This window comes from Thunnus thynnus, chromosome 12 (genome assembly GCF_963924715.1).
Source record: "Thunnus thynnus chromosome 12, fThuThy2.1, whole genome shotgun sequence".
NCBI classification, from domain to species: domain Eukaryota; kingdom Metazoa; phylum Chordata; class Actinopteri; order Scombriformes; family Scombridae; genus Thunnus; species Thunnus thynnus.
Window position 1 is genome coordinate 17027222 of NC_089528.1, and position 23015 is coordinate 17050236.

The 23015-nt window shown below is 40.3% G+C and overlaps 2 protein-coding genes across 7 annotated transcripts; one reads left to right on the forward strand and one right to left on the reverse strand.

Annotated features, from left to right (window-relative positions):
- Positions 1-4950: 4950 nt before the first annotated feature.
- ss18 (SS18 subunit of BAF chromatin remodeling complex) lies at positions 4951-16024 on the reverse strand. Of its 6 annotated transcripts, XM_067605955.1 has the most exons (11): positions 15838-16023; positions 15300-15376; positions 15119-15203; positions 13844-14000; positions 12644-12874; positions 11426-11596; positions 11025-11102; positions 9569-9691; positions 7807-7937; positions 7323-7385; positions 4951-6562 (listed from the first exon to the last, which is right to left on the reverse strand). In XM_067605955.1, the coding sequence occupies exons 1-10, from the start codon at positions 15904-15906 to the stop codon at positions 7368-7370; spliced, it is 1140 nt and encodes a 379-aa protein (XP_067462056.1). In that variant the 5' UTR covers positions 15907-16023; the 3' UTR covers positions 4951-6562; positions 7323-7367. The 6 variants fall into 6 exon arrangements, 3 of the variants coding, with proteins under 3 accessions (XP_067462056.1, XP_067462055.1, XP_067462057.1); XR_010930941.1 differs by having other exon boundaries at positions 7323-7937; positions 15838-16024; XR_010930944.1 differs by lacking the exon at positions 15838-16023 and adding an exon at positions 15700-15800 and having other exon boundaries at positions 7323-7937.
- A 611-nt stretch (positions 16025-16635) lies between these two features.
- On the forward strand, positions 16636-22252 carry psma8 (proteasome 20S subunit alpha 8). The gene is made up of 7 exons (XM_067605957.1): positions 16636-16864; positions 18124-18250; positions 18510-18634; positions 18868-18990; positions 19105-19224; positions 21595-21657; positions 21750-22252. The coding sequence occupies exons 1-7, from the start codon at positions 16763-16765 to the stop codon at positions 21843-21845; spliced, it is 756 nt and encodes a 251-aa protein (XP_067462058.1). The 5' UTR covers positions 16636-16762; the 3' UTR covers positions 21846-22252.
- The last annotated feature ends 763 nt before the right edge of the window (positions 22253-23015 follow it).

Sequence of the window (23015 nt, forward strand, 5' to 3'; positions counted from 1 at the left end):
TAGCGCTGGTGGCCTGGAGGACTGCTGCCAGAGAGCAGGCAGCATGCTAATCAGGATACCTCTTGCCATGGGCTATTTAGGGAATAGCCTCTCATCCCACCAATTCCCCGTGCCTTAGCCAGGGAAACGAAAGAGAAAAAGGGGAGTGAATTCCCTGAGTGCACAATCCAAGGACAAAATATTAGAAAATGGGTCTTTATCTTTGCTCTCGGCCAGTATCCATATTAATTACAAAAAAAGGGGGAAAAACAATACATATGTACTGAATAAAATATAAAGAGATTTGTCAAACACATACAGCTACAAATTACTGTATGACCACCAACTTCTAATTGCCTTTTCTTCTGATGTTAATCTAATCACCAAAAAAGTACAATAACACTGAAAAAAGGAAGAATTTCTTCATAAAGAATTTAACTTTCTTCATATTTGATGCAAATCACACATAGGCCTTTGTTGACTTCACTAAGCTGGCATCACACACTATGGTTTAACCTTTGCAAAAGCAGAATGTGGGAAAACAAGATCCTCAGTCATTTGCACATCACTTCACACTGCTTATTGCAATTAGTCTGATTATTCATAACAACATCTTCCCAAGCATCCCATTGTAGTTGGCCAATCCAGGAAAGTGATTTATATCCGGTCGACTGTCTTGGGGGAAGGAAGTGAGATGTTTGGAGCAGTTCTGTGGTAACATGCACGCTCCCCCACTCGCATGGACAACCCCTCAGAGCTTGGCAACTCTCCAGAGCCATGCAGGGGCTGCGGAGTACAGCGGGAGCCTGAGTGAGAAGCACACATTGTGCACCGCGGGACCCCACCAGCCCCGGCCCGAAGGCACAACTCTCAAGGACATGGAGAACTGGGGCAGAGAACTTCCAAGCTTCCCACTGTTAGGGCAGGCTGAGAAAAAAGAGGGAAAGTTTCCAAAGTGTCTCTGTCTGTGTGAATGTGGCTGGTAAAATGTGTTGCAAAGACGGATACATGGATTCTCTTTATCAGTTAACATGAATCATGTGAATGTTTCTTAAGCATGGAACAGCTCTCAGGCATCCAGTGAGTGTATGACATTTAAATGTTGTCTACAGGTACCATAAAACTGGGAAATTCACACTTAATCACAATTTGTGTCAAGAAAAAAAAGGTGAAGGGGTCAGGAAGAGGGCTACTCTTTATCATACAGGTGGGCTGCAGACAGAGAGTTATGGTTAGTATAAAGGAGTAACAGTAGAAGGAGTCTTTCCTATGTTTGTGCACGCACGTAGGTGCACATAACTGTGTTTGTGTTTCTATCTCTGTGTATCCAGACTCTGATCTCCTAGTCAAATATAATTACTGACTTGTATGACAACCCAGCAAGTGATACATTTGAATCGATGGCTCACATAGCACCATGGTGTCCATGGAGGGAAGTGAAATTCTAGGTCTTGCAGACAAATAGAAATGTAATCTGAAAATGGAAATTGCAGCTTATGGCAATACAAAAACCCCCAGATTTGTGCTATATAATATTTCCAATAAGGTGATAAATCAATGAATACGTATTTGTTTGCAGTGTTCTTTGAATCTGCATCAAAATCAAAAATGGATTGTTCATCTGAATATTTCATTGAAATATAACAGAAAATGAAGTGTATGCTGACTTTTGATATAAAATTGCACAAAAGAGGCAAAGCCTTTGACACTGCTGGAACAAGCCCTGGCAGCAGCCCTTTTCCTCATTGTCCTTCCAGTCAGGAGCTCAGGTTTACTGTGGGTCAGCCCCCTCTCTCTCTACATCAGGGGGAAGGAACCACACTGATCTGAGATGGAGTACCCCCAACCAAACCTTACCACATCGACCCATGCCACCATCCTGGGCCTCTAATGGAAGTCCTGGGCATCCAGACGCCTCCCCCGCTCCGACACAGGCGTCAAGTAGCGCTCTACTCATCATTGGAAGCAGCAGGCCTCACAGCCCTCCTTTTCTCTCCCTGGGACTGGCTTTTTGGGAACATTGCAGGCAGATGTGTCCAGATGAGCACGTTCTAATTTGTAGGCCCAGGTTAATGCTCCGCCAGAGGCCCCGGAGGATCAATAGCTTTATTTCCCTAAAACGCTGGCGTGGTGAGAACCAACTCACGGGGTGCTTTTAATACCGCCACAGTTCCAGTGACGACTGGGCTGTATTGATTGTGCCCATGTGGAACTACGTGCGCCTTCTGGGGAAGGATCTATTTGTGTCACCCTGGGCTGGGATGGGGGCTCCACTGGAGGAGTAGAGAGCTCAGCCAATGGAGGATGCCAAAAACATCAAAACAGCCATGTTTACAGATTACCCAAAGGGAAAGCAAATTACAGCAATTATGCAGGCTGTGGGAATACTGATATCAGCATACCTGCTATTTCACCCAGAGACTACTTTTATGAGGCTAGAACACATACAAAACAGCACACTCAATTTGATTTGATGGCTAAACCCTCAACAAACGATGGGATTTAAACAAAGCACTGCACATCAGATGCATGCAAAACAATGTCTTTCTAGGGGATCGCCCTGTTTGTGTATGTCAGGTCCAAAAAATCTTTTCAGTTGTTTTGAAACTAGATATAATAGCTTACACAAATATCTGTGAGGCAAGTATGTATCTGGCAGGCATAATGATAAAAATGCAATATCGTACATTGTCTCTACCATATTTTTTTTTTTTCAAACAATGGCAATTAATCATTCTTTGTAAACACTGCAAATTGCTTTACAGAAAACTAATTTACCCTTGCAGCATTTATCTCATATATCAGCGCAGAGACAACATACAGAAGAGTCTTATCCAAATCACGGGCCTTTGTTTGCAGCTGTCATGACATATTCATAACTGGGGCCATAATAGTCAGATTCCTGTTATATCCCCCAGGGAGAGCAGAGAGAATGGTGTCACATCCAATTACTGCGGCACACTGTAGAGGTAAATCAAAACTCATGCCATGAACTCTGGAATCTAAGGTGCACACACACACACACACACACACACACACACACACACCACTGCATGAGCAAAGCGAGACAGCAGTCATATCAGCATTGATAGAATATTGGAAAACACATTCTCCTGGTAACTTGGAGGTCATGTATGGATTACACAGGGAAATGGGATTGGCTGGAGGCAGTTGTCTTCAGTCTTCTCAAAACATAAATTGACATACATAAGCTCTAGGAGCAAGTGAGGCTGACAGCGCTTGCTATACATTGAACAATTATGGATTTGTTTGCCAGCATGCAGGAATTGAAATTGCAGATGAGGGTGACGATATGCTCCTCATTGGACAAGGAACAAATGGGTCACCAAGTTCAACCATACCTTCTCCTCAGCACCAGTAAGATGCCTTTCTGCGCAGTGAAATGAATGCCTTTGTCTTTTCCTCCACAGAAGTCAGTAGGGAGGCCTGGTGGTTTGGTGGTTGGAGGGTATCTCAGCAGTGCATAGCCCCGTTTCACCCTGGAGCGGTGCAAAGCTCCTGCTCAATAAAACAGGCTGCATCCCCAGGGCCCCTCCCTCAAGCCTCCAGTCAGCGCTTGTTTTTGCACCATTTATTTAGTGTGACACATCTCCAATTAAACTGTGGAGGCTGCTGCATTCCCCCCATAACTACCTCTTATACCTCCCCATAGACTTTCTGTCACACTGAGAGTGTGGGTATGAGAGAGTGAAAAGGGGAGTTAGTGGGAGAGAGAGAAAGAGGGACAGAAAGAGAGAGAGAGAGATCACATCTTGCCTGCCAGCTATGATCACAATGTCATTTTCCCCTCAGTGGTTAGGAGCCTCCTCTGAAAGGTGCCCTGAATTATAATTATCAAAATATTGAACAAGATAATCATCCTCTTAAATGATGCTGCCACTTCACTATTTGCCATACTTTAACATAACACGCGTGGAGTAATACTGTCCTGTTAGCTTTCTTGAATTCATAACTGCACAGCCAATGTACGTTGGGCTACAAAGACATATTTTTACAAGATTACACACTTGAATTTAGTCATTAATAAACTACTACAGAAATACTCATGCTTAACCAGAATTCCTCCACTGCCTCACGTTAAGTTATGTACCCATCAATTTAAATTCATGAGCGTTTAAAGGAGATCTTTCATAGATGGTAAGAGTCTCCTTGCCACCTCTTCATCCTCCCCCAATGGCCCCAGACACAGTCACAGGAGGAGTGACTTTGTCCGACCCCAATACCGTCTGCGAGAGCGCAGCTGAGGGCAGCAGCTGCCAGGGAGGACTGGTGGGGGAGCGCCCAAAACGCCAGCTCTGCCAAGCAGAGGGGCCGGGGGGAGCCCCAGTGGCAGCTGGGAAGGGTGGGGCGGCCAGCTGTGGAGCAGCAGGATGGTGGGGTGACTAGGAGATGCCACTAAACCTGAGCAGGGAACATAGATACACACATACATACAAAAAAAGTTAACAAACCACTTTCTTTTCTTAAGGCAATTCTGCTGCACTCGCCCACATTTACACACACCAACACTCATCATCGGCAACAAGGCAACCCAAGCAGTCCGTGGCCCTCTTAACACCAACACCGCTCTCCCATCACGTGCTTCGGCCACACATCTGGTGTACCATCTGTATCACTCCCCCCAATGTGACAGGTAGTCCCTCTCCTTCTCTGGAGGGAGCAGAAGGGGAAAGAGGGACACGGAAGGTAATTTTGGGTGTAAATGTGCTCTGGACCTCTCTAAATGCATCTGGACAAAGCAGACATGCTGCTGAGCCAGGCAGGGTCATTATCAGTTGGAAACTGACTACCAGATAGCAGATGAAGACAAAACAATTATATCATACTGTCAGATTATGACGGCACCAATAGTGCACATCTTGTTTATGTTGTCTTGGGGATGAATGATCTCGCACTCCTATGTTACCACAAAAAGGTCAAATGCTGTAAATAACACAAGTCAAAAGTGTATTAAAGATTCTTCCAATTTATTATAATGTACAGTTATACATTGCCATGACACAAATGTGACCACCATGTGGATGGGGTGCAGAATGCAAAATATTAAAACAGCCATATAAACAATATCAGAGGATAATGAATTCCTCTTCTCTATGCCGCTGTACATATGGGATCAATAAAGTATGCACCATAAAACAGATACCAAGCCAGTGATATAAAACTGCACAACCAGTCTTTACTGTGAAATTAAGGAATCCATTTCAGAACATTATTTTCACATCTTATGTTACATATTTGACAGTAACAAACTTTATTATTCACACACAACACTATTTGAATGACATCAACTTAGACGTTTATTCAAAGGGAAAAAGGGATTCCAGCATCGTCAAGACTAACAAAACTAAGTACTTGTCAGAAATATTTGATACCACGTTAGATCTTTCCCATTCACCAGTTTGCAGTCAATGGACAAGACTGAGGTGCTTGTATAGAAGAAAAAAAAAACAACAAAAACAAAACACTCTAGAGAGCATCAACTTAGGAATACAATTTGCAGAGGTGTCTGCTACATATCATCCCTCTGGGCACATTTGTCAAATAAAGAACCAGGCCATTATTTCATCAGGTATTGTAAAAAAAAAAATTCTATTCATGATCCAAATTTGATATTTTTTCACTGACTTAAACCCCCCCCCCAAAAAACAGCCCAAAACAGAATACAGCAATTGTTACATGTGTTTTACAGCTTTGAACATTTTTTGCTGCTTGTTGTTCATATTTGTCCTTCAGGGAATCTCAATTAGATTTCCATTTTTACACAAAGAATTCATGCACTGTCCGTGTCATTGAAGTAGCAGATCTAATCGAATAGTTATACAATTCAATGTAACAGTAAAATAAAAAAAACAAAATGTGCTGGATGGGATCATCATTAATAAAAAAAAATAAAACAAAAAAACATTGACACATACACTTCATGAAATAAACAACACAGCTTCAGTACTACTTTCCAATGTCTTATACAAAGTTAGCTTGATCTAAAAAGCATAAAATATATTTTTACATCATCACATACATTAAGACATGTACCATGGCCTAGCGGGAAGTTCGTCTGGTGCATTATCTCTAAGCCCCCACACATTTCCCTACTGCTGGCATTATTGCTTCTTATGAACAGGGAGCTGAAGGATAGAGAAACAATGCACCACAGTAGAATGAAACTCTGTACATTTGAATCATCTCTGATATCCAAAATTTTTGTTAGCCTGTTTCACAATCTGCAATGCTAAAGGATAAGGCAGTTCCATTTTTTTTTTTAAGGCATTGCTGCTTTGAGACATACTGGACCAGATGGTGAGTTGTGGACTTTAACATTATCAAGTCAATGGACATGATAAACAGAATATATTTTATAGGCAATGATAAAATCCCAAAGAGAGGGGGAAACGAATCTTGTGTTTTTGAGTGTTGTATGTTCGTGTCTGAGAGAATCTCAGTGAGCTGCAACCATCATTTAAGTCTGCTTAGCAGTTGACCAGAGGTCAAAGCTCAGACAGAGATCAGAGCTGTGTGGGTTTGCTGTGACCATCTCTCATTGCTGGTAATTTCCATACTGGCCCTGTGGGGAGAAATGTGACAGACTCATGTTACTTGACCTTTTCAAAAACACACAGGGAAAAAAGCTTATATTCACAAATCTTAAAAGAGGGTGCAAACAAACATCTGTGGTTTCAACCATATACTGCAAACCATGATTTATAGCTGCATTTGCTGGTATTGACCAGCAGGTGGCAGCATGGCCTCACAACTTGTGAGCTCTAGATTCTAACTTGACACCTCAGGTTTGGGCAGCAGCATGGCTGAGGATGACATTCCTTATTGACTAGTGGATAGTACTTAAAGTGAGATAAATTCAGTGCAAGGACAGTAGTATTTGATGCATTTCTAAACAGGGGTCGAAGTATGTGTTTGGTATTAATGGAAAATACAATGGGAACAAATTTGGAAAATTTAACAGTTCAATATAAATAACATTTCATTTCAAATATGAGTTCAATAAGTTAAGCACAATACCAGTGTTATTTGCATGGATTAAAGACACACCAAAGCATGTAAGCTTTTGGCTGTTTCACTGTAGACTAAGCATGCTGTGTTTCTGGACCTCATGACTTACAATTCGACCCCTGGTTACCAACAAAATTAAAATATTAAAAAAAAAGAGAAAATTATCAATATTTTAACATAACAAAAGAAAGAAAAGAAGAAAAATGGGAGAGAGATAAAGAAAAAAAGAGACAGAAGAAACATAACAAATGCAAATTAAGGCTAGGTTGTCAAACGTCTAGATTGGACGTTGAGGTCTTCACAGCAACCATTACCTTTGCTTCTTACAGAGCTAGTCAGGGGTTCAAATCCCCGGGTCTTTATTTCCTCATGTGCCCCTGAATATTCAAAGATAAAGATATCAAAGTGTAGCTGTGGTCCTCACATAAGACCATAGGAAATACAGGGCAACAAATAGATCTTCCTTTAAACACTACAGCAGTCTGCATCAAGTTTAAGGAAGAATCCTATTAAAGCCCTCATATTTCCCTCAACTGGCATGCCATATTAGCCAGGATATATAACTAAGACTCAAGTTAACAAGTTAAAAACAATAGTAACACATACAATGTTTTGGGAAGAATAAATTTAACCCCGAATATGATGATAGCATGCATAAAATAATACCTTTCATGTCTACCTTCTAACTTCACTCACATTGATTCTAGTCTGACAGAATAACAGAAAATATACATCTAACTCTGACAATCAACATTATAACTTGAGTCCTCTGCTGTCCAGCATTGGGAGTATACTCACCTGGTCATAGCCATAAGGGCGTTGCTGCTGGCCCTGTGGGGGTCCAGGTTGAGGGGGGCGATAGGCTCCATACTGCTGTCCCTGGCCCTGAGGATAGTTGGGGTACTGTCCTGGGGCACTTTGGGAGGGGCCTATGACAAATATTGATATCTCACTTTAAAATTATGCATGCATGACACACTTGAGTAAACCTAAAAGTGTTTGAAAATGCCATTGAGTACAGTCAGAACAAACTTTGGGAGTTTTTTTTTTTGGCTAAAAAGATCAGTTCCAGTTTAACTGTGGAAGTGTTCGCTTGTAGTCACAATGCAATTCAATTCAATAATTGTAATCAATAATCAGTGTGGACAAAAAAACAACAACAAAAAAACCACTCACAACCTTATTGTTTAGGTGCTGAGTCCAAAACTGTACAGTGATTTCTGCCCAAATTTATGCTTGAAATATTGTACTTAGTAAAACATTTTAAAGTGAACACTCTTTAGTGTTGCAAGTCTTTGAGATGCTGTAATCTTTTGACTTGTTGCAAGTTTCAGTCTGAACACCTGCTTAGAAAGAGGTGGGACAATCTGGACTCAAACAAATGAACCCAGTGTGAAAACAGCCCAAGTTTTTCTCATTAATCGTTTCCATCTCCCACTTGTTACTTTGAGAACTCTAGGGAATCCCTGTTAGTTTACTATCGCTAATGGGCTGCAATAAAAAAAAAAAAAAAAAAAGAAAAGCTGATGGATGACAAAGAGAGGATGGTGGATATGTCAGACCAATTTGTTTGGGCTGCCTCCACAACACCTGACTCAGTAATGAATGAGAATGAGTGAGTCAGGTTGGAGCCAGGCAGTGGTTCCCTAATGCAAGGAGACATCAAGGAGATTCTGTTGGTCTTCATTAGAGGAGCAGGCTTCATTAAAAAAAAAAAAAAAAAAAAATTCCACTTTATCAACCCCCATATACTGCAGCTATCCATGCAGGCGCTGTGAAGGACCGAGCAAAGCTTGACTGGGGCTGAAGTCAAATGAGGCCCACGCAGCATCGTTAGGCGCTCATAATGTCTTATGCTGTTGAGCATAACCTTGTGGGGGCCTGCGAGAGAAAGCGTGTGTGTGCCAGATGGATCTCACCTCACAGCCTCTGCCTCTCCGCTAGCTCATTACTAACATGAGCTTTGGCTCAGACAGAGGGTGAGTGATGGAAAGTTCCAGTGAAAAATGGCAAGAGGAGGAAAAAGACGAAAGAGCTGCAGGACCTCCAATATTAAATACTGTATGACAAACATTGTTTAGACATCCCGTGGAACTTGGTTACACCCTATAGCCATGAGCACATTAAACATACCCACAAATTAGAAAATATAGGTAAGGAATAGGCACAAGTCAAATAACAAAAGGTTTGTCTCCCTGACTTTTTTGTACCATAGACCGCATATAAAGAGCCAAAGCTCCTCTTCCACTCCCACAGAACAGTGTGTCATTTCAAACTGAAGCACCAGGAGAAATGCTAATGTGGTGCCAGCCACCACTAGTGATTAAATTTCTCTTCCACCAAGCTTCAATCCCCTAACCATTCATTAAGGTGGTCCTTTAATTCCTTGCTCTTGATGATGTCTTGACACGTGTCTGGCACCGTTACATTTCCAAGGGGCAGTAACCACCAGCTCGCTCAGGAAGAATTATTATTCAACAGTTTAAAAAGGCAGCCAAAAAGGGCTGATAGCGTCTCCTAGAGGATGAAATGCGTCCCTTTCCCAGAGAAGGAAACTCACCGTAACCCTGCTGCTGTGGTGGGTAGCCCTGCTGACCTGGGTACTGCTGTTGAGGAGGGTAGCCCTGCTGCTGGGGAGGGCCTTGCTGATATGCTTCCTGCTGTTGGCCATACTGAGCATTACCTTCAGGGGGCAATAGCAGACAATGTGAGCAGCATGTTGACAAGTACAGCAAAGCAGATAGGTAGACACTGAATAAAGACTCCATATAACTGCAACTCAAGAGATCAGTTAGGATGTACCTGTATTTGCAACACAACATTATCTGACATATACAACCATAAAAAATAAACAAACAGCAGTATGTAATAAGATGCTATTAACAAAAAGGCAGAAATGACACACACTATAGTAGTGCAGAAAATTCAAGTAGGAAAAGGATTCTTGGCGTGCACAGCTCAACAAGCATTGACTGCTTTAACACTTCAGTGAGTATCCAGCAACACCTCATCTAATATACAAAGAGATGCATTTAACAGTGTTTTGAAAGGTGCAGTTTTGAGACAGCCATGTTACTGTATTGAATGTTTTCAGAACTCTTTATTCGTTGAAATTCTTTATACCAATAAAGGAATAACATTTGTGTTTGAAAGGTCAAAGGAAAACAGTGTAGGCAGCAGAGGAAAAAAAACAAAACAAACAACAAAAAAGTAAATGTTAATTGGACAAAGAAAGAGAAGGAGTCGTTTCTCATGAAACTGTAATCTATCACCGTGGCTGCTACTGTAATTTTACTACCCCTAAGCAAACCAGCATGGAGAAAAGTGGCAGTTTGTTTATTTACAACAAATTTTTATTGTGGACTTTAGCACTTTTCTCAAATATAGTTGGTGGCTCATTACTCTCGATATCACTGCTCCTTTGCAAATCACAAGCATTATTTTCTGCATGTGCAGAAAACATGCATATTTATCAAGAATGGCAGTCCCCTTGAAACTGGTACATTATGAAGCACTTACTGAATATGAATACACTAAATGGCTTCTACTCCAAAAATGCAAAAAAAAGTAGTATGCCAAGTCATAATAAAAGTATCAATTGTGGCATTTTTTTCTTGATAATTTGAAGAATTAACATTTACTAGAATAAACTTTGGTACAGCTTCGTCTTTCCAAGACATTGACTACCGAGTTTCCCACAAGACTCTGTCCCTGACTTGGCACCTGGCACGACTGGGGGTGGGGTGGGGGTGGCATTACAAGATTAGGTAAGTGCTAACTTATCCATGGACCGCAGCAGCTTTGGGAAGAGGGTACACTCTGGTGTGTGAATGATCGCTCCAAATCAGATATTTTTTCCTTTGTTAGAGCCCAAAGTCACTTTGGTTTCCCAGAAAATAATGAAGAAACTGAAATTTTGGTTTCGTCACAGTCTCTTTGCATCATTTGTGTTTTAACACAAGTCCTGGGTTGATTTTTTTGTTGATTTTCTACAAGTGACTGGAGGGTACTCCTACCTTCTGAGGCTCCCTGTCCTGCGTGACTGTACTGGTCCCCATAGTAGTCTTCCTGCCCTGGGTACTGCTGAGGGGGTCCTACATACACATACACACAACATACACACAAGTAGATTCAAGGTGTTGTCGGATCGGTTGTTTGAGGGGAAGAGTAAAGAGGATGGATTCCTGGCCGCTACTCCTCGTTAGAAAGCTTTCGTTTTGCTCCTTGACTAATTTTTAAGCTATTGGAGGCTTTAATTTACATCTTGAGTCAACAAGATGTCTGTGAGCAGCAGATGTGGAAATAGAGGAAATTGAGAGGAACAAGAGTAAGAAATGCAGGAAGGTGGGTTAGGGAGAAGAAACACTGACACTCACAACTTGCACACCTAACAGACACACACTCTGGGGTAGTATACCTTGCTGTGGGGGTCTGTAGGGGGGCATTGGCCTCTGCCCCATGACATGATTCCCTTGGTTGACCTGGCCCATCATGCCCATTGGGTTTTGTTGCCCTTGGTAGTGCTGGCCCCCACCACCAGGTGGCATGTTATACTGCTGGGAGGGAGGCTGCTGGTGCATCATGGGGCCTGAGGTACACCGACAGATTTCACTCTCAAATTATACTCAATGGAAAACCCAAACTATAACAGCACATGGTTTATCAAATTCAGGTGAAAAGTGTGCGGCAAGTAGGGCTGGGCGATAAAATGATCTCGATATGGGATTGAAATAAAATTCATGTCGATAACGATTAACATTGGACATTTTTTACTCGATATGAATAGATCTAACAGCCTATCACATAGCAGAAATAAACGCGACAACAGCCAGTCAGTCTGCAGTTTTTGGCTTCTACGTCAAAGTACATTTCCATTTCCTACTGCGAAGCAAAGCCAATGAGGCTACACTAGTGCTATCATTAGCAGGGCTATGATTATCTGGAGTGCCCGTCACATCTAAAGTAACGTTAGCTGAAAAAAGCTGCTCTAACTAACGGACACGTCTCTCTAGTAGAGACCTCTTGTCTGCAACTGTGGAACAGTCATCACGCACCATCGTTTTAACGAGGCTGCTTTGACTTCGAATGCACGAAGCTAACTGCTAAGCTAGGCTAAGCTCGGCGCTAAGTAAACAGGGTAGTAACGAAAGGCTAGCTACCCAAAAACACTAGTGTCTTTTCAGAAAGAAAACTAGCGAATCAAGTGATGTGTGAACTAAACACAAAATAACAGTCAGTAAGATAAATGAAGAGCTTAGAGCAGAAAATATACTGTCTTGATCGTACCTCTTAAAACATTTGAGATGTTTGCCGCCCTGCCAGAGGAATTTGATGTGATAGTAGTCACAGCTTGGCAGGTTATGTTAATAAACTATATTCTAAAGTTACTACGATACTAATGAATGCTCTGGTTTCTTCAAGCTTCAGTGATTATCAGGATACTCTTCAAACTGGCAGCATTATCAAATGATATATCTTGATAAATATCGATGTTGATCAATATAGAAAAAATTATCGTGATCATTTTCTTTTTGCTATATCGCCCAGCTCTAACAGCAAGCACCAGTAAGACAGATGATTAAGGTCCCAGAAATCCAGACAACAAAGCAGAAACTCACAAATGCTGTTGTTTTACCTTGATTGGGCTGCATGTTCATGTTTGGCCGTGGCCCATAGTTTCCCATGGGCTGGCCCTGGGTCATGTTCATTTGGCTCTGTGCTGGCATGCCCTGGGAGGAAGGGACAGCGTGATTGTAACCACCCATTGAGCCATGGCTGCTGGGGGGCATATTCATAGAGCCACTGGGCATGTTTGGGGGCTGGTTGGGGCCTGGACCGGGACCTTGCATGGGCATGTGATTAGGTCCTGGAAAACAACAGAGATTATTCATGATTCCTGTTGAAAAACCACATAAATATTTATATACATACATTGATACATTGAATTTCTGTCCCGCTGTGTTATGTGCTGCTGTGCTGTAGTCTGAGGCTGTGATGTGGGTACACAATATGTTTCCATACAAATGGAGTTGCATGTTAAGAGGACATCGCTTACATTGATGACATGTTAGAGATCTGAGGTTTACCCAAACTGTAATTAACATCTGTCACCTTCACCTGTCTATGTTAATTTGTGTTTTTCATCTTTTTTTCAGTCATTCCACCCTTGCAATATTTCAAACAGATCCATCCACAAAAATCTGCGACTAAACCTCTCAAATTTAAATGTAGACAGATTTTTATTAAACCTGAATTTAGAAGGTGTTTAAGGTTTTATCACTCAGCACTTGTGAGACAAGTTGAGTCATTCAGTTCTGAGCAGGGAACGTCATGGTGAGGCCCAGCTCCCAAGCAGTACCATAATACTGCAGATCACAGCGTAAGTATACACTACCATGCCAGTGGAAAAATTACACTTCAGTGGCTACATGTTTTGGTTTCTGATATGACGCTCTGGTCTTTTACTGTTTTAGAATTTACAGTCATTGTGTGTTACAGCAACCAATCCTTTTGTAAAACATCAAACAGCTATATCAATGCTTAACTGGAACATAATACAAGGATTTCTAAATAAAAAAACAAATAAAACAACAAATAATTTTCAACACTTAACGAGGACAGGATAGCTATAATGAAAAGGAGTAGAAGTCCAAGACCACCAGAGCTGGCAACTAGGTGACATCATCTTTCAGCACAGCGACCTCCCTCACAGTTCTGTGGTGTTGCTAGGCAACCCAAGTGAGACAGGGACTGAAGGAGAAGAAGGGTAAAGAAAAAAGAGAGAAAGATGAGGAGGGGATGTTAGAGGGGGGGTGGGGGGGGGAGGGTCAATTACCAGGCATCTGTCCATTCATCTGGTTCTGCATGTGTGGGGCTGGAGGGCCACCGCTGACCATACCCTCAGAGGGCATGTTGTGACCGTGAGGAGGCTGAGGGGGGGGTCCACTTTGGTTCATCCCACCAGGGCCCATGGGCATGTTTTGAGTGGGTGGCTGCAGGCGCACAATACAGATATAAAAACACACATCAGCAGCAGTGCTAGAAACACATCTGAGCCTGGGCCTCAAAAGAGAAAACTTGAGAATAAAAAGAGACAGACAAAAGCAGAGACCTTTGTACAAAAAATAATATAATATAGTATAGCTGTTATATAGCAAATTTTAAAAGATACTGCATGTTTGAAAGTGAAGATAAGTAATCATAAATAGTCATATAATCACTGCTCTAAATAAAGTCACAGCCAGCAACGATAAAGGACCTCATAAGGTGTAGGCCCACCAAAAGAGAACGCACTGAGAGCCCATAAACACAAAGATCTATATATTATTATACATATTATTACTGAATTAATAGTAACTCCAATCTGAGCGACTGCAACTTTACACATTATATGATATGATGAGGTGACACTTCTATAAGCAATAATTCCACAAACAATATCTACTGTAAATAAGACTTAATCTTTAAGGAGTTTAGTTTTGAATTTCCATTAAGTTAGTGGACTTTCAAGAGACAGACTTTTAATGGTCAAATTAGTGCAGCAAAACCCAAGATATTGGAATTTTTAACCACTGATGTAGCAGGTCAAGCTCCAAAAAAAAAAAAAGAAAAGCTGGCTCCTAGGCTATCCATAATGCTGATGATGACTTCAAATGGATAACTTTTTCAGACTACATGATATGGCAGAATAGTAGCCCTCCTGCCAAAAAAACTAAAAAAAACCTCAATGTGATCTTCATGTGTAAAACCAATAGGAGTCTCCCTTTAATGTAAGAGTGAACATAGAAGGGATTGGCACCAGAAATATACAATTTGACAATGGCAATGAACCCTTTCAGGCTGTATACACTGTTACGTGTTGGAAATTATACATTTGAATGAAACATGTCAGACTGTCTGACTGAAAATAACGTTTCTAAGCTAATGTACTGATTTATTTGTTCAGCAATTTCAGGAGGATTTCATCTACCTAAAAGTGACATGTGTTGACATGCAGTGGCTCAACACTGACTGGGAGCAACATCAACATCATCTCACCAGGTAGAGAAGCCACACTGTCAAATACAATTCACTCATTTGCTCAAAACAATGAACATGGACAAATACTTACAGCCGGGAGGAGAGACTGCATATTCTGATTGGAGTCTGCTATTGTGGCCAGGTACACTAAATTTCTGTGCAGCATCTGTTGATATCTGTGAAAGTAAAGGGGTCATCAATAAAACGTTAGGGCCCACATAAACTTAATATTGCAGAAATGTCTGGAGAAAAAAAGGATTTTAATAACTTACTGTGAACACTCTGCTGTTTTGCCTTTGCTCTGGAAGTCCATTATACACTGAATCAGCTGGTTGTTTTCGTCAAGTAACTGCAAAGGAAAAGCAGATTAATATCACATTGTTATCCGTGAAACCAATTTGAATAAAGCGACACTGAATAACTTGGTATGGTTCTTCTTTGCATGATGATGGTTATTCCGCCGTGATTTGAACATAATGGGGGGAGGGGGGGCGTTTTTGTGAAATCTCAGTGTGCGTTTCTAGCTAACAAAAGACGCTAGCTAGCTATCTTAAGCTAACAAAACCGCAGGCCTTCATTCATTTGGAATACAATTATACGTTAATCCTTTAAATCGACCCGAGACCCATCGTCTACACATGCCGTCCTCACTCCAGAGAGGTTCATATTCACCGCGCTTTGACCCTGCAACGTTGCTCCCGAGCTGTAGACCTGGATGGGCACTGCTACATTGATTAGCTCAACGGCTAGCAGCGTCTCATACCACAGCCTCCATTCTGCGACGCGCAAAAAAAAAAAAAGATGAATTACCTTTTGTATTCCAGCGGGTGTTATATCACCCTTCCCACGCTGCCTGTGAGGTGCAAATGCCACCGACATGGTGATACTCTATGAAATGAAAGTGAACAAGTGCATAAACGTCAAAATTAGCTCACACACTTAACAAATTGGTAGAACTCAGATCAACAGTTCAGAATAGGGTTCAATTTCGAAATGCAGTGGTCCGTTTTTTTGGGGGGGATACAACACATTTTAAAACATAGTTGATTATTATTGGTTATTATTGATACCCAGGGATACGTTGTGATTTAATTTATCTGTTATAGATTATAATGTTTCAATCTAACTATTAATAGAGTTGGAAACACATACATTTCAGTTTAATTGAATTACCCTTTCTACCTATTTTTCATATAGTGGAACAGTCTAGATCTAGTCCTAAAGGCCACGGGAAATGGACGACTCCACAAATAGGGGAAACACGGTCAGAGCTTTCACATATTTCTATTAAATATTGATAATATTACCGGCAGTTTTGGAGCAATAATGCCTGGTAACAACGTTTATTGGTCCTCGTTTTATGTGTTTAAATTCACCATCCACATCGTCAAACCATTACTAAATGTACAGAGTGAATGAAACGTAGTATTCAAATATTGAAAAGGAAAAGTTTTTGAATTATAACGTTCAGATTAAAAAGATTTGTTTCGCAGAGCATTTACGGTGATCAATTTATGAGCATTCTACTGTAGTTTTTATGTAATTTATGACAAATTTCCAGTGGCGGGCCCTAAACTTGGTATAACCCAAGTTCAGAGGTCATACGCATGCGCTGTTCTCAACACGGCAGATCCATGAGATCCACAGATTGAGCGTCTTGCTTGTTGCTAACTAGCTGAATCATTTGGTTGAAGTCTCCCCCTTATACTTGTGATTGTACGTGTCTTGCAGTGCAATGGCGGCAAGATATGACAGAGCTATTACTGTGTTTTCTCCCGATGGTCATCTCTTTCAAGTGGAGTATGCACAAGAAGCTGTAAAGAAAGGCTCCACTGCGGTAAGTCCTAAAATGAAACTAATGCTAAAGCTAACGTTAGCAAACGTTAGTTAGCCGACGAGCTAGCGGCTATCAGACACTGTTATTAGTCAAGTATTCCGATAGTTCTCTTGTTTAACCCAATTCGTTGTGATATTACGACCTTGATGGACTGCTAGCTAATGCGTACTCTCTACATGTAACGTTAGTTCAGAAAATAGAAGAAGTTAATGAAGATGGGAAAGAGAGTATCATTAGCAAGCATTTTGTCGCTGTGTCACTCTCACAATAGTTTCAGTTTCAGTGTGATAACGTTCACAAACGCAAGTTCATAGGAACAATATGTAGTGTTAACGCAGCTAGTATAGTTGAATTTTGCTCCCATTATTGCATAAACAATAAAATCACATTGACATATTGACGTATCTCCAAATATTTAGTTTGTGTGTATGATTATCGCAAGTACATTAAGTCCAGCGATAGGTCTGTTAACATAGCTAAAGCTAGTGATGGAGTCATTGTAGTTGCAGCTAACCTCCGCAGTATTAAATGTAATTTGTAGTTTGTTTAGAAAACTTTGGAAGATTTAAATCTGATTGTAGAAAGTCCAGCGAAACCTGCGTTATTAACTTTTACACTCTTCAAAATATATTGTTGAAATTTGAGAGTAATAATTAGGGAGTGATACTGGTAAGGAGCTCACTTGGCTGTAACAAGTGTGTTGGATTTGTGTCTAAACCATCAAAAATGCATTGTTTACAACCTTCTACGGAATTGCTGAATAATACATATATTACAAAACAAGGTTATATTTACCACATACGTCCTAAATTTCCTTTGAGGTTAATAAATGATCTATTTCCATCTAAAGACAGAATATTTCAAAAGGAATAGGAAAAGGAAAGGAAGCACTATATTTATTGTAGAGGGCATTGTTTAGGCGGGAAGGGCTCCTGAAACCTGTTGAAGAAAAAAATATTCAGTTATGTGTGTAATTTTGTTCACTAAACGCCCTCAAATATCAAACATGACTTGAAATAAAAAGAACTGTACTGGGCTTTAGGCCTACATGGCAAGGTTATCTTGACCTATAAGACCGTGAACTGTCAACTCAATTGATTTTAAAGTTTCTTTTTTTGCTTTTTACTACTCATACAGTCATACCCACACTTATGTAAATATTTTACTTGTATAAATTTCTCCCCCCTGAATAGCCAAACTCTGGGAGTGACATCTGTATACTAATGTTTTAAATTTGTTTTGTTTTTTTTCCTGTGCAGGTGGGAATCAGAGGTAAAGACATTGTTGTACTTGGTGTTGAGAAGAAATCGGTAGCAAAGTTGCAGGAGGAAAGGACTGTCCGCAAAATATGCGCCCTGGATGAGCATGTCTGCATGGCATTTGCAGGTAAGACAAACAACAAAGCAATTTTAAATCTTTGATTAATGGATACCCTATGTACTGTAACATGGCACAATGGGCTACACCCAGTTATATGTTGCCACAGCTCACTTTATTACAGTACATTCTGAATATTAGTTGTAACAAACACTACATCATTGCAGATATCTATATACCACACATTAGGATTTTGTCGCTTAAGTTTCCTGTTGTATTTTCCTTGTATGTTGTAGTAACCATTGAACCTCTTTCAATGTTTTTTAAGGTCTGACAGCAGATGCCCGTATTGTGATAAACAGAGCTCGGGTTGAGTGCCAGAGCCACAGGCTTACTGTTGAGGACCCTGTTACAGTGGAATACATCACACGCTACATAGCTACACTGAAACAGGTACTCACTATGTTACCATTAATTTCTGATTTACTCTTAAGTAATTTCTCTGATTTCATATTCAGTATATTGGTTTCAGTTTGTATGCTCTATTCCCTGATTAACGGTTTCATTTTTAAGAAACATCACATTTGTAAGAACGAAAAATTACAGCCATCTCTGCACACACACACATATATGTGTATATGTATATATTTTAATTTTAATATATATATATTTTAATATATTTGTAGCGCTACACTCAAAGCAATGGGCGCAGGCCGTTTGGCATCTCTGCGTTGATCGTTGGCTTTGACTACGATGGGACTCCCAGGCTGTATCAGACAGACCCATCAGGAACCTACCATGCTTGGAAGGTCAGTGATTTTGTTCGTTGTGCATTACTTTATGTTACGCTTATACAATAAGCACCCAGGTACCCTAAAATGATTAATAATCGATTTTTCTGTGTTACTGTTGAAAAATTTTAGGCAAACGCAATTGGTCGTAGTGCCAAAACCGTGAGGGAGTTTCTGGAGAAGAATTACACAGACGAAGCCATTGCTGGTGACAATGAGGCAATCAAGTTGGCTATCAAAGCTTTGCTTGAGGTAAGGTCAAATTTAGTCCTTGCCTGGATGTATTTGAACTTGCACACTTTATCAGCTACATATATTGAAACTGGGTAATTACTTAACTGCTTTACAAGATAGTTAACCAAAGATGCTATCATAGAAGAATTCTATTGTGAGCTTTAGATGTTTTATAATACAGAAAGTGTAATAGGCATCAGATTTGAAATGCCAACCCCACAGAACCAACACAGATTTGTCCTGTTGTGTTTCGTATTAACTGCTGCATTAGTTGGATGTAATGAATGAATGAAAAGGAGAAATGCAGAGTAGGAAAATAAAACTAAGAGCGTCTGTTTCCATAGTAAATCATCTGAGTGTTTGATGGTTATTTATTTGTGCTTTAGAACGTAACCACCATGAAACAATCAGAAACTGCTTTATTTCTTTAATTCACTCTACCGCTGCTCCCACTCCTTGCTTGATCACTATTGCGGGCGCGCTCTCTCTCTCTTTCTCTTTCTCTTTCTCTCTCTCTCTCTCTCTCTCTCTCTCTCTCACTCTCTCACTCTCTCTCTCAGTCCTCATTTAACTCTCCGAAATTGAAACAAGATTTGTTTGGCCATTTAAAACGAGAGATATACTTCAAAATGGGCACATCCTTTCAGCGCATTTGGGCCTGAAGAGTTCCAAAGTCTCAGATTCTTTTTACAAGGTCTCAGACCTTAATCAGCTTGTTAGGCCTGAGGCATGTTAACAATTGTCATTAGGAAATGTCAACTGTTTCCAATTTCAAAGCTTAACAAATACTCTGACTCTTCAAACCTCGTGTGAACACTCAGCAACCATGGGGTCTTCTAAGCAGTTGTGTAAGACTCTGAAAATGAATGTTATTGATGCCCACAATGCAGAGGAAGGCTACAAGAAGATAGCAAAGTGTTGTCAGCTTGCAGTTTCCACAGTGTAAAAGTTTAGAGGAACTGTGGAGGTCAAGATGAGATCTGGAAGAAAACTCTCAGAGAGAACTGCACATATGCTGGTCAGAAAGGCAAATCAAAATCCCCATTTGACTGGAAAAAAACTGCAGTAAGATTTAGCAGACTCAGGAGTGGTTGAGCACCGTTCCACTGTGCAGTGATGCTACAAACAAGACCTTCATAGAAGAGTCAGTAGAAGAAAACGTTACCTGCATCATCATCATAAAATCCGTCAAGTTTGCATCGGAACATCTACAGAAACCTGGTGCATTTTGGAAACAAGTGCTGCAGACTGATGAAGTTAAAATAGAACTCTTTGGCCACAATCAGCAAAGGTTTGGAGAATAAAGGAGCAGCATTTCATGAAAAGAACATTTTGCCAACTTTTAAGCATGGAGGTGGATCCATCATGCTTTGGGGTGGTGTTGCAGCCAGAGGCACAGGAAACATTGCACAGGTGGAGGGACAAATGGATTCCATTAAATACCAGCAGATTCTGGAATTTAACATCACACCATCTGTAAAAAAGCTGAAGCTGAAAAGACGATGGCTTCCACAACAGGATAATGATCCTAAACATACCTTGAAATCCACCAAATACTACCTCAAGAGATGCAAGCTGCAGGTTTTAGAATGGCCCTCACAGTCCCCTGACTTAAACATAATTGAAAATCTGTAGGTAGATCTTAAAAGAGCTGTGCATGTAAGATTGCTGAAGAATATTGCAGAGCTAGAAGCCTTTTGCAGGGAAGAATGGGAGAAAATCCCAAATACAAGAATTGAAAGATTCTTAGCTGACTACAAAAAGTGTTTGCTTTTCAATTAAAAAATCACCAAAATATGCCAACACTTTTGCATATAAATGTATATGCTAAAAATTAGCTGGTAAAATTGTCACATCAAAGTATTTCCATCTACCACAATGTGATTTCAAGACAGTGCTGCATTTTGACAGTCCTGACCTTATCAAACAGTGCTGGCTGCTGCCAGACAAACCATGAGGTTATCTGCCGTTATTATTACATTTCCATGTGTGACTTTGCTTGTTATGATTGGCTAAACCTGTCTTAGCATTGGCAAATATGGGAGAAAATGAATCTTGAAGCAAACAAAATAAATCCCTTATTTCGGCAGTGAAATTTTGCTGTATGTATTGTGAGATGTTTTTAAATGAGATGCAAGTTAATCATCCTAAAAATTGCACGCAATTTAAGTCTTTGTACTGTCAATCAACTGTAGCAAATTGTTTCTGAATTAATAAAACCCAACAGTTACATTAGCCAAGGACTTTTTTTGGTCTATTAAATTGTATTTAAATAACCTCAAAACATTCTCTCAGCCTCTCAACATGAACCTGAGTAGGAAGCTACAAGGGTCAAAAAGTGCTGAATTATTTGAATTTGTCACATGAAGTATTTCTTTTTTGTTGCAGGTCGTCCAGTCGGGAGGGAAAAATATTGAGCTTGCTGTTATCAGACGGAATCAGCCACTGAAGGTGATCTTGCTACTTTGCTCTGCAAAACGTTTGTGTTGTTTTCTACCTGTTTTATGTGTAGGCTAACAGATGTCTATCTTGGGTGTTTGCAGATATTGGAATCCAAGGAAATCGAGACCCTGGTGGCTGAGATTGAGAAGGAAAAAGAGGAAGAGGCAGAGAAGAAGAAGCAGAAAAAATCCACTTGAACAGTTGATAGTTTTTCTTTATTGCACTTGGAAGACAATAGCATATTTGGGTTGCAAATATTAGTACGTTTCAGAGGGTTTACAACTCGTCATTTATTTCATTGTAAAGAGCTGAATCATAACTTGAGATCTGTTGATGATCAAATGATTTGCACACATTAGTGAGTGATACTGCAGCAGTTGCAGAGAATATCTTATTCTTCCAGCTATTGAATAGACTGATGTGTAAATGCACATACATAGGTCTCAAGTTATGGTTTGGATCTTGAAATACACCTACAGGACGCTTTTATATGATTCACCAAACAGCTTTGATGGTGATGAATCTCAAATGTTAAAAACAACCATTTGTAACGTTCAGAATCATAATGAAACTTAATGCTCAATAAAAGCAGACTTGTTTGTAACATCTGTTCACGTTGAATGCAAAACTAGTTTGGAATGAATTAGTGTGATTGCTTCAAAAGAACTAGCTTGCTTCAAAGCAGAATGCCAAATAGTTTGGTTAGTGTCTACCTAGTATATAACCATGAGTAATATTGTCATTACTAGTATTGCACTGACCAGTATCTGCAAGATGAGAGTGGAGGGACTTAAAAAAAAAAACAGAAGAATTGGTTCCTACTTTTTTTTTTTCCTTTATTGATTATCCTCCTGCAAAGCAAGTACTACCATAAAGATAACTACAGTTCAAAACACCACTCGTGGCAGTATAGTGTGTGTGTGTGTGTGTGTGTGTGTGTGTGTGTGTGTGTGTGTGGCTATAAAGTGCAATGTTTTCCATTTATTAGCATTCTGTCAAACAAATCAAAGGAAAAACCAACATCAAGTGTCTTAGTAAGGTGTTAGGCCACCACATACTGCCAGAACAGCTTCAGTGCACCTTTGCATTGTCTGTGAACTCTACTGGAGGGATGAACACCATTCTCCCTAAAGATATTTCCTCATTTGGTGTTTTGATGATGGTGGTGGAGAGCGCTGTCTAACACGTTGGTCCAAAATCTCTCATAGGTGTTCAATTGGTTTGAGATCTGGTGACTGTGAAGGCCATAGCATATGATTCACATCATTTTCATACTTAACAAACCATTCAGTGACCCCTTGTGCCCTATGGATAGAGGCATTGTCATCCTGGAAGAGATCGCTCCCATCAGGATAGAAAAGTTTCAT

What these genes read in the sequence shown, in the direction of transcription:
- ss18 (XM_067605954.1), bottom strand. Translation starts at nt 15,906, where the DNA reads ATGTCGGTGGCATTTGCACCTCACAGGCAGCGTGGGAAGGGTGATATA. An exon ending in TGCAGTCTCTCCTCCCGGCT is followed by an intron (nt 14,001 to 15,118) that starts GTAAGTATTTGT and finishes GTGCGCCTGCAG; the next exon opens with CCACCCACTCAAAACATGCC. An exon ending in GAACATGCAGCCCAATCAAG is followed by an intron (nt 11,597 to 12,643) that starts GTAAAACAACAG and finishes GGTGTACCTCAG; the next exon opens with GCCCCATGATGCACCAGCAG.
- psma8 (XM_067605957.1), top strand. Translation starts at nt 16,763, where the DNA reads ATGGCGGCAAGATATGACAGAGCTATTACTGTGTTTTCTCCCGATGGT. An exon ending in TGTCTGCATGGCATTTGCAG is followed by an intron (nt 18,251 to 18,509) that starts GTAAGACAAACA and finishes ATGTTTTTTAAG; the next exon opens with GTCTGACAGCAGATGCCCGT. An exon ending in ACATAGCTACACTGAAACAG is followed by an intron (nt 18,635 to 18,867) that starts GTACTCACTATG and finishes ATATATTTGTAG; the next exon opens with CGCTACACTCAAAGCAATGG.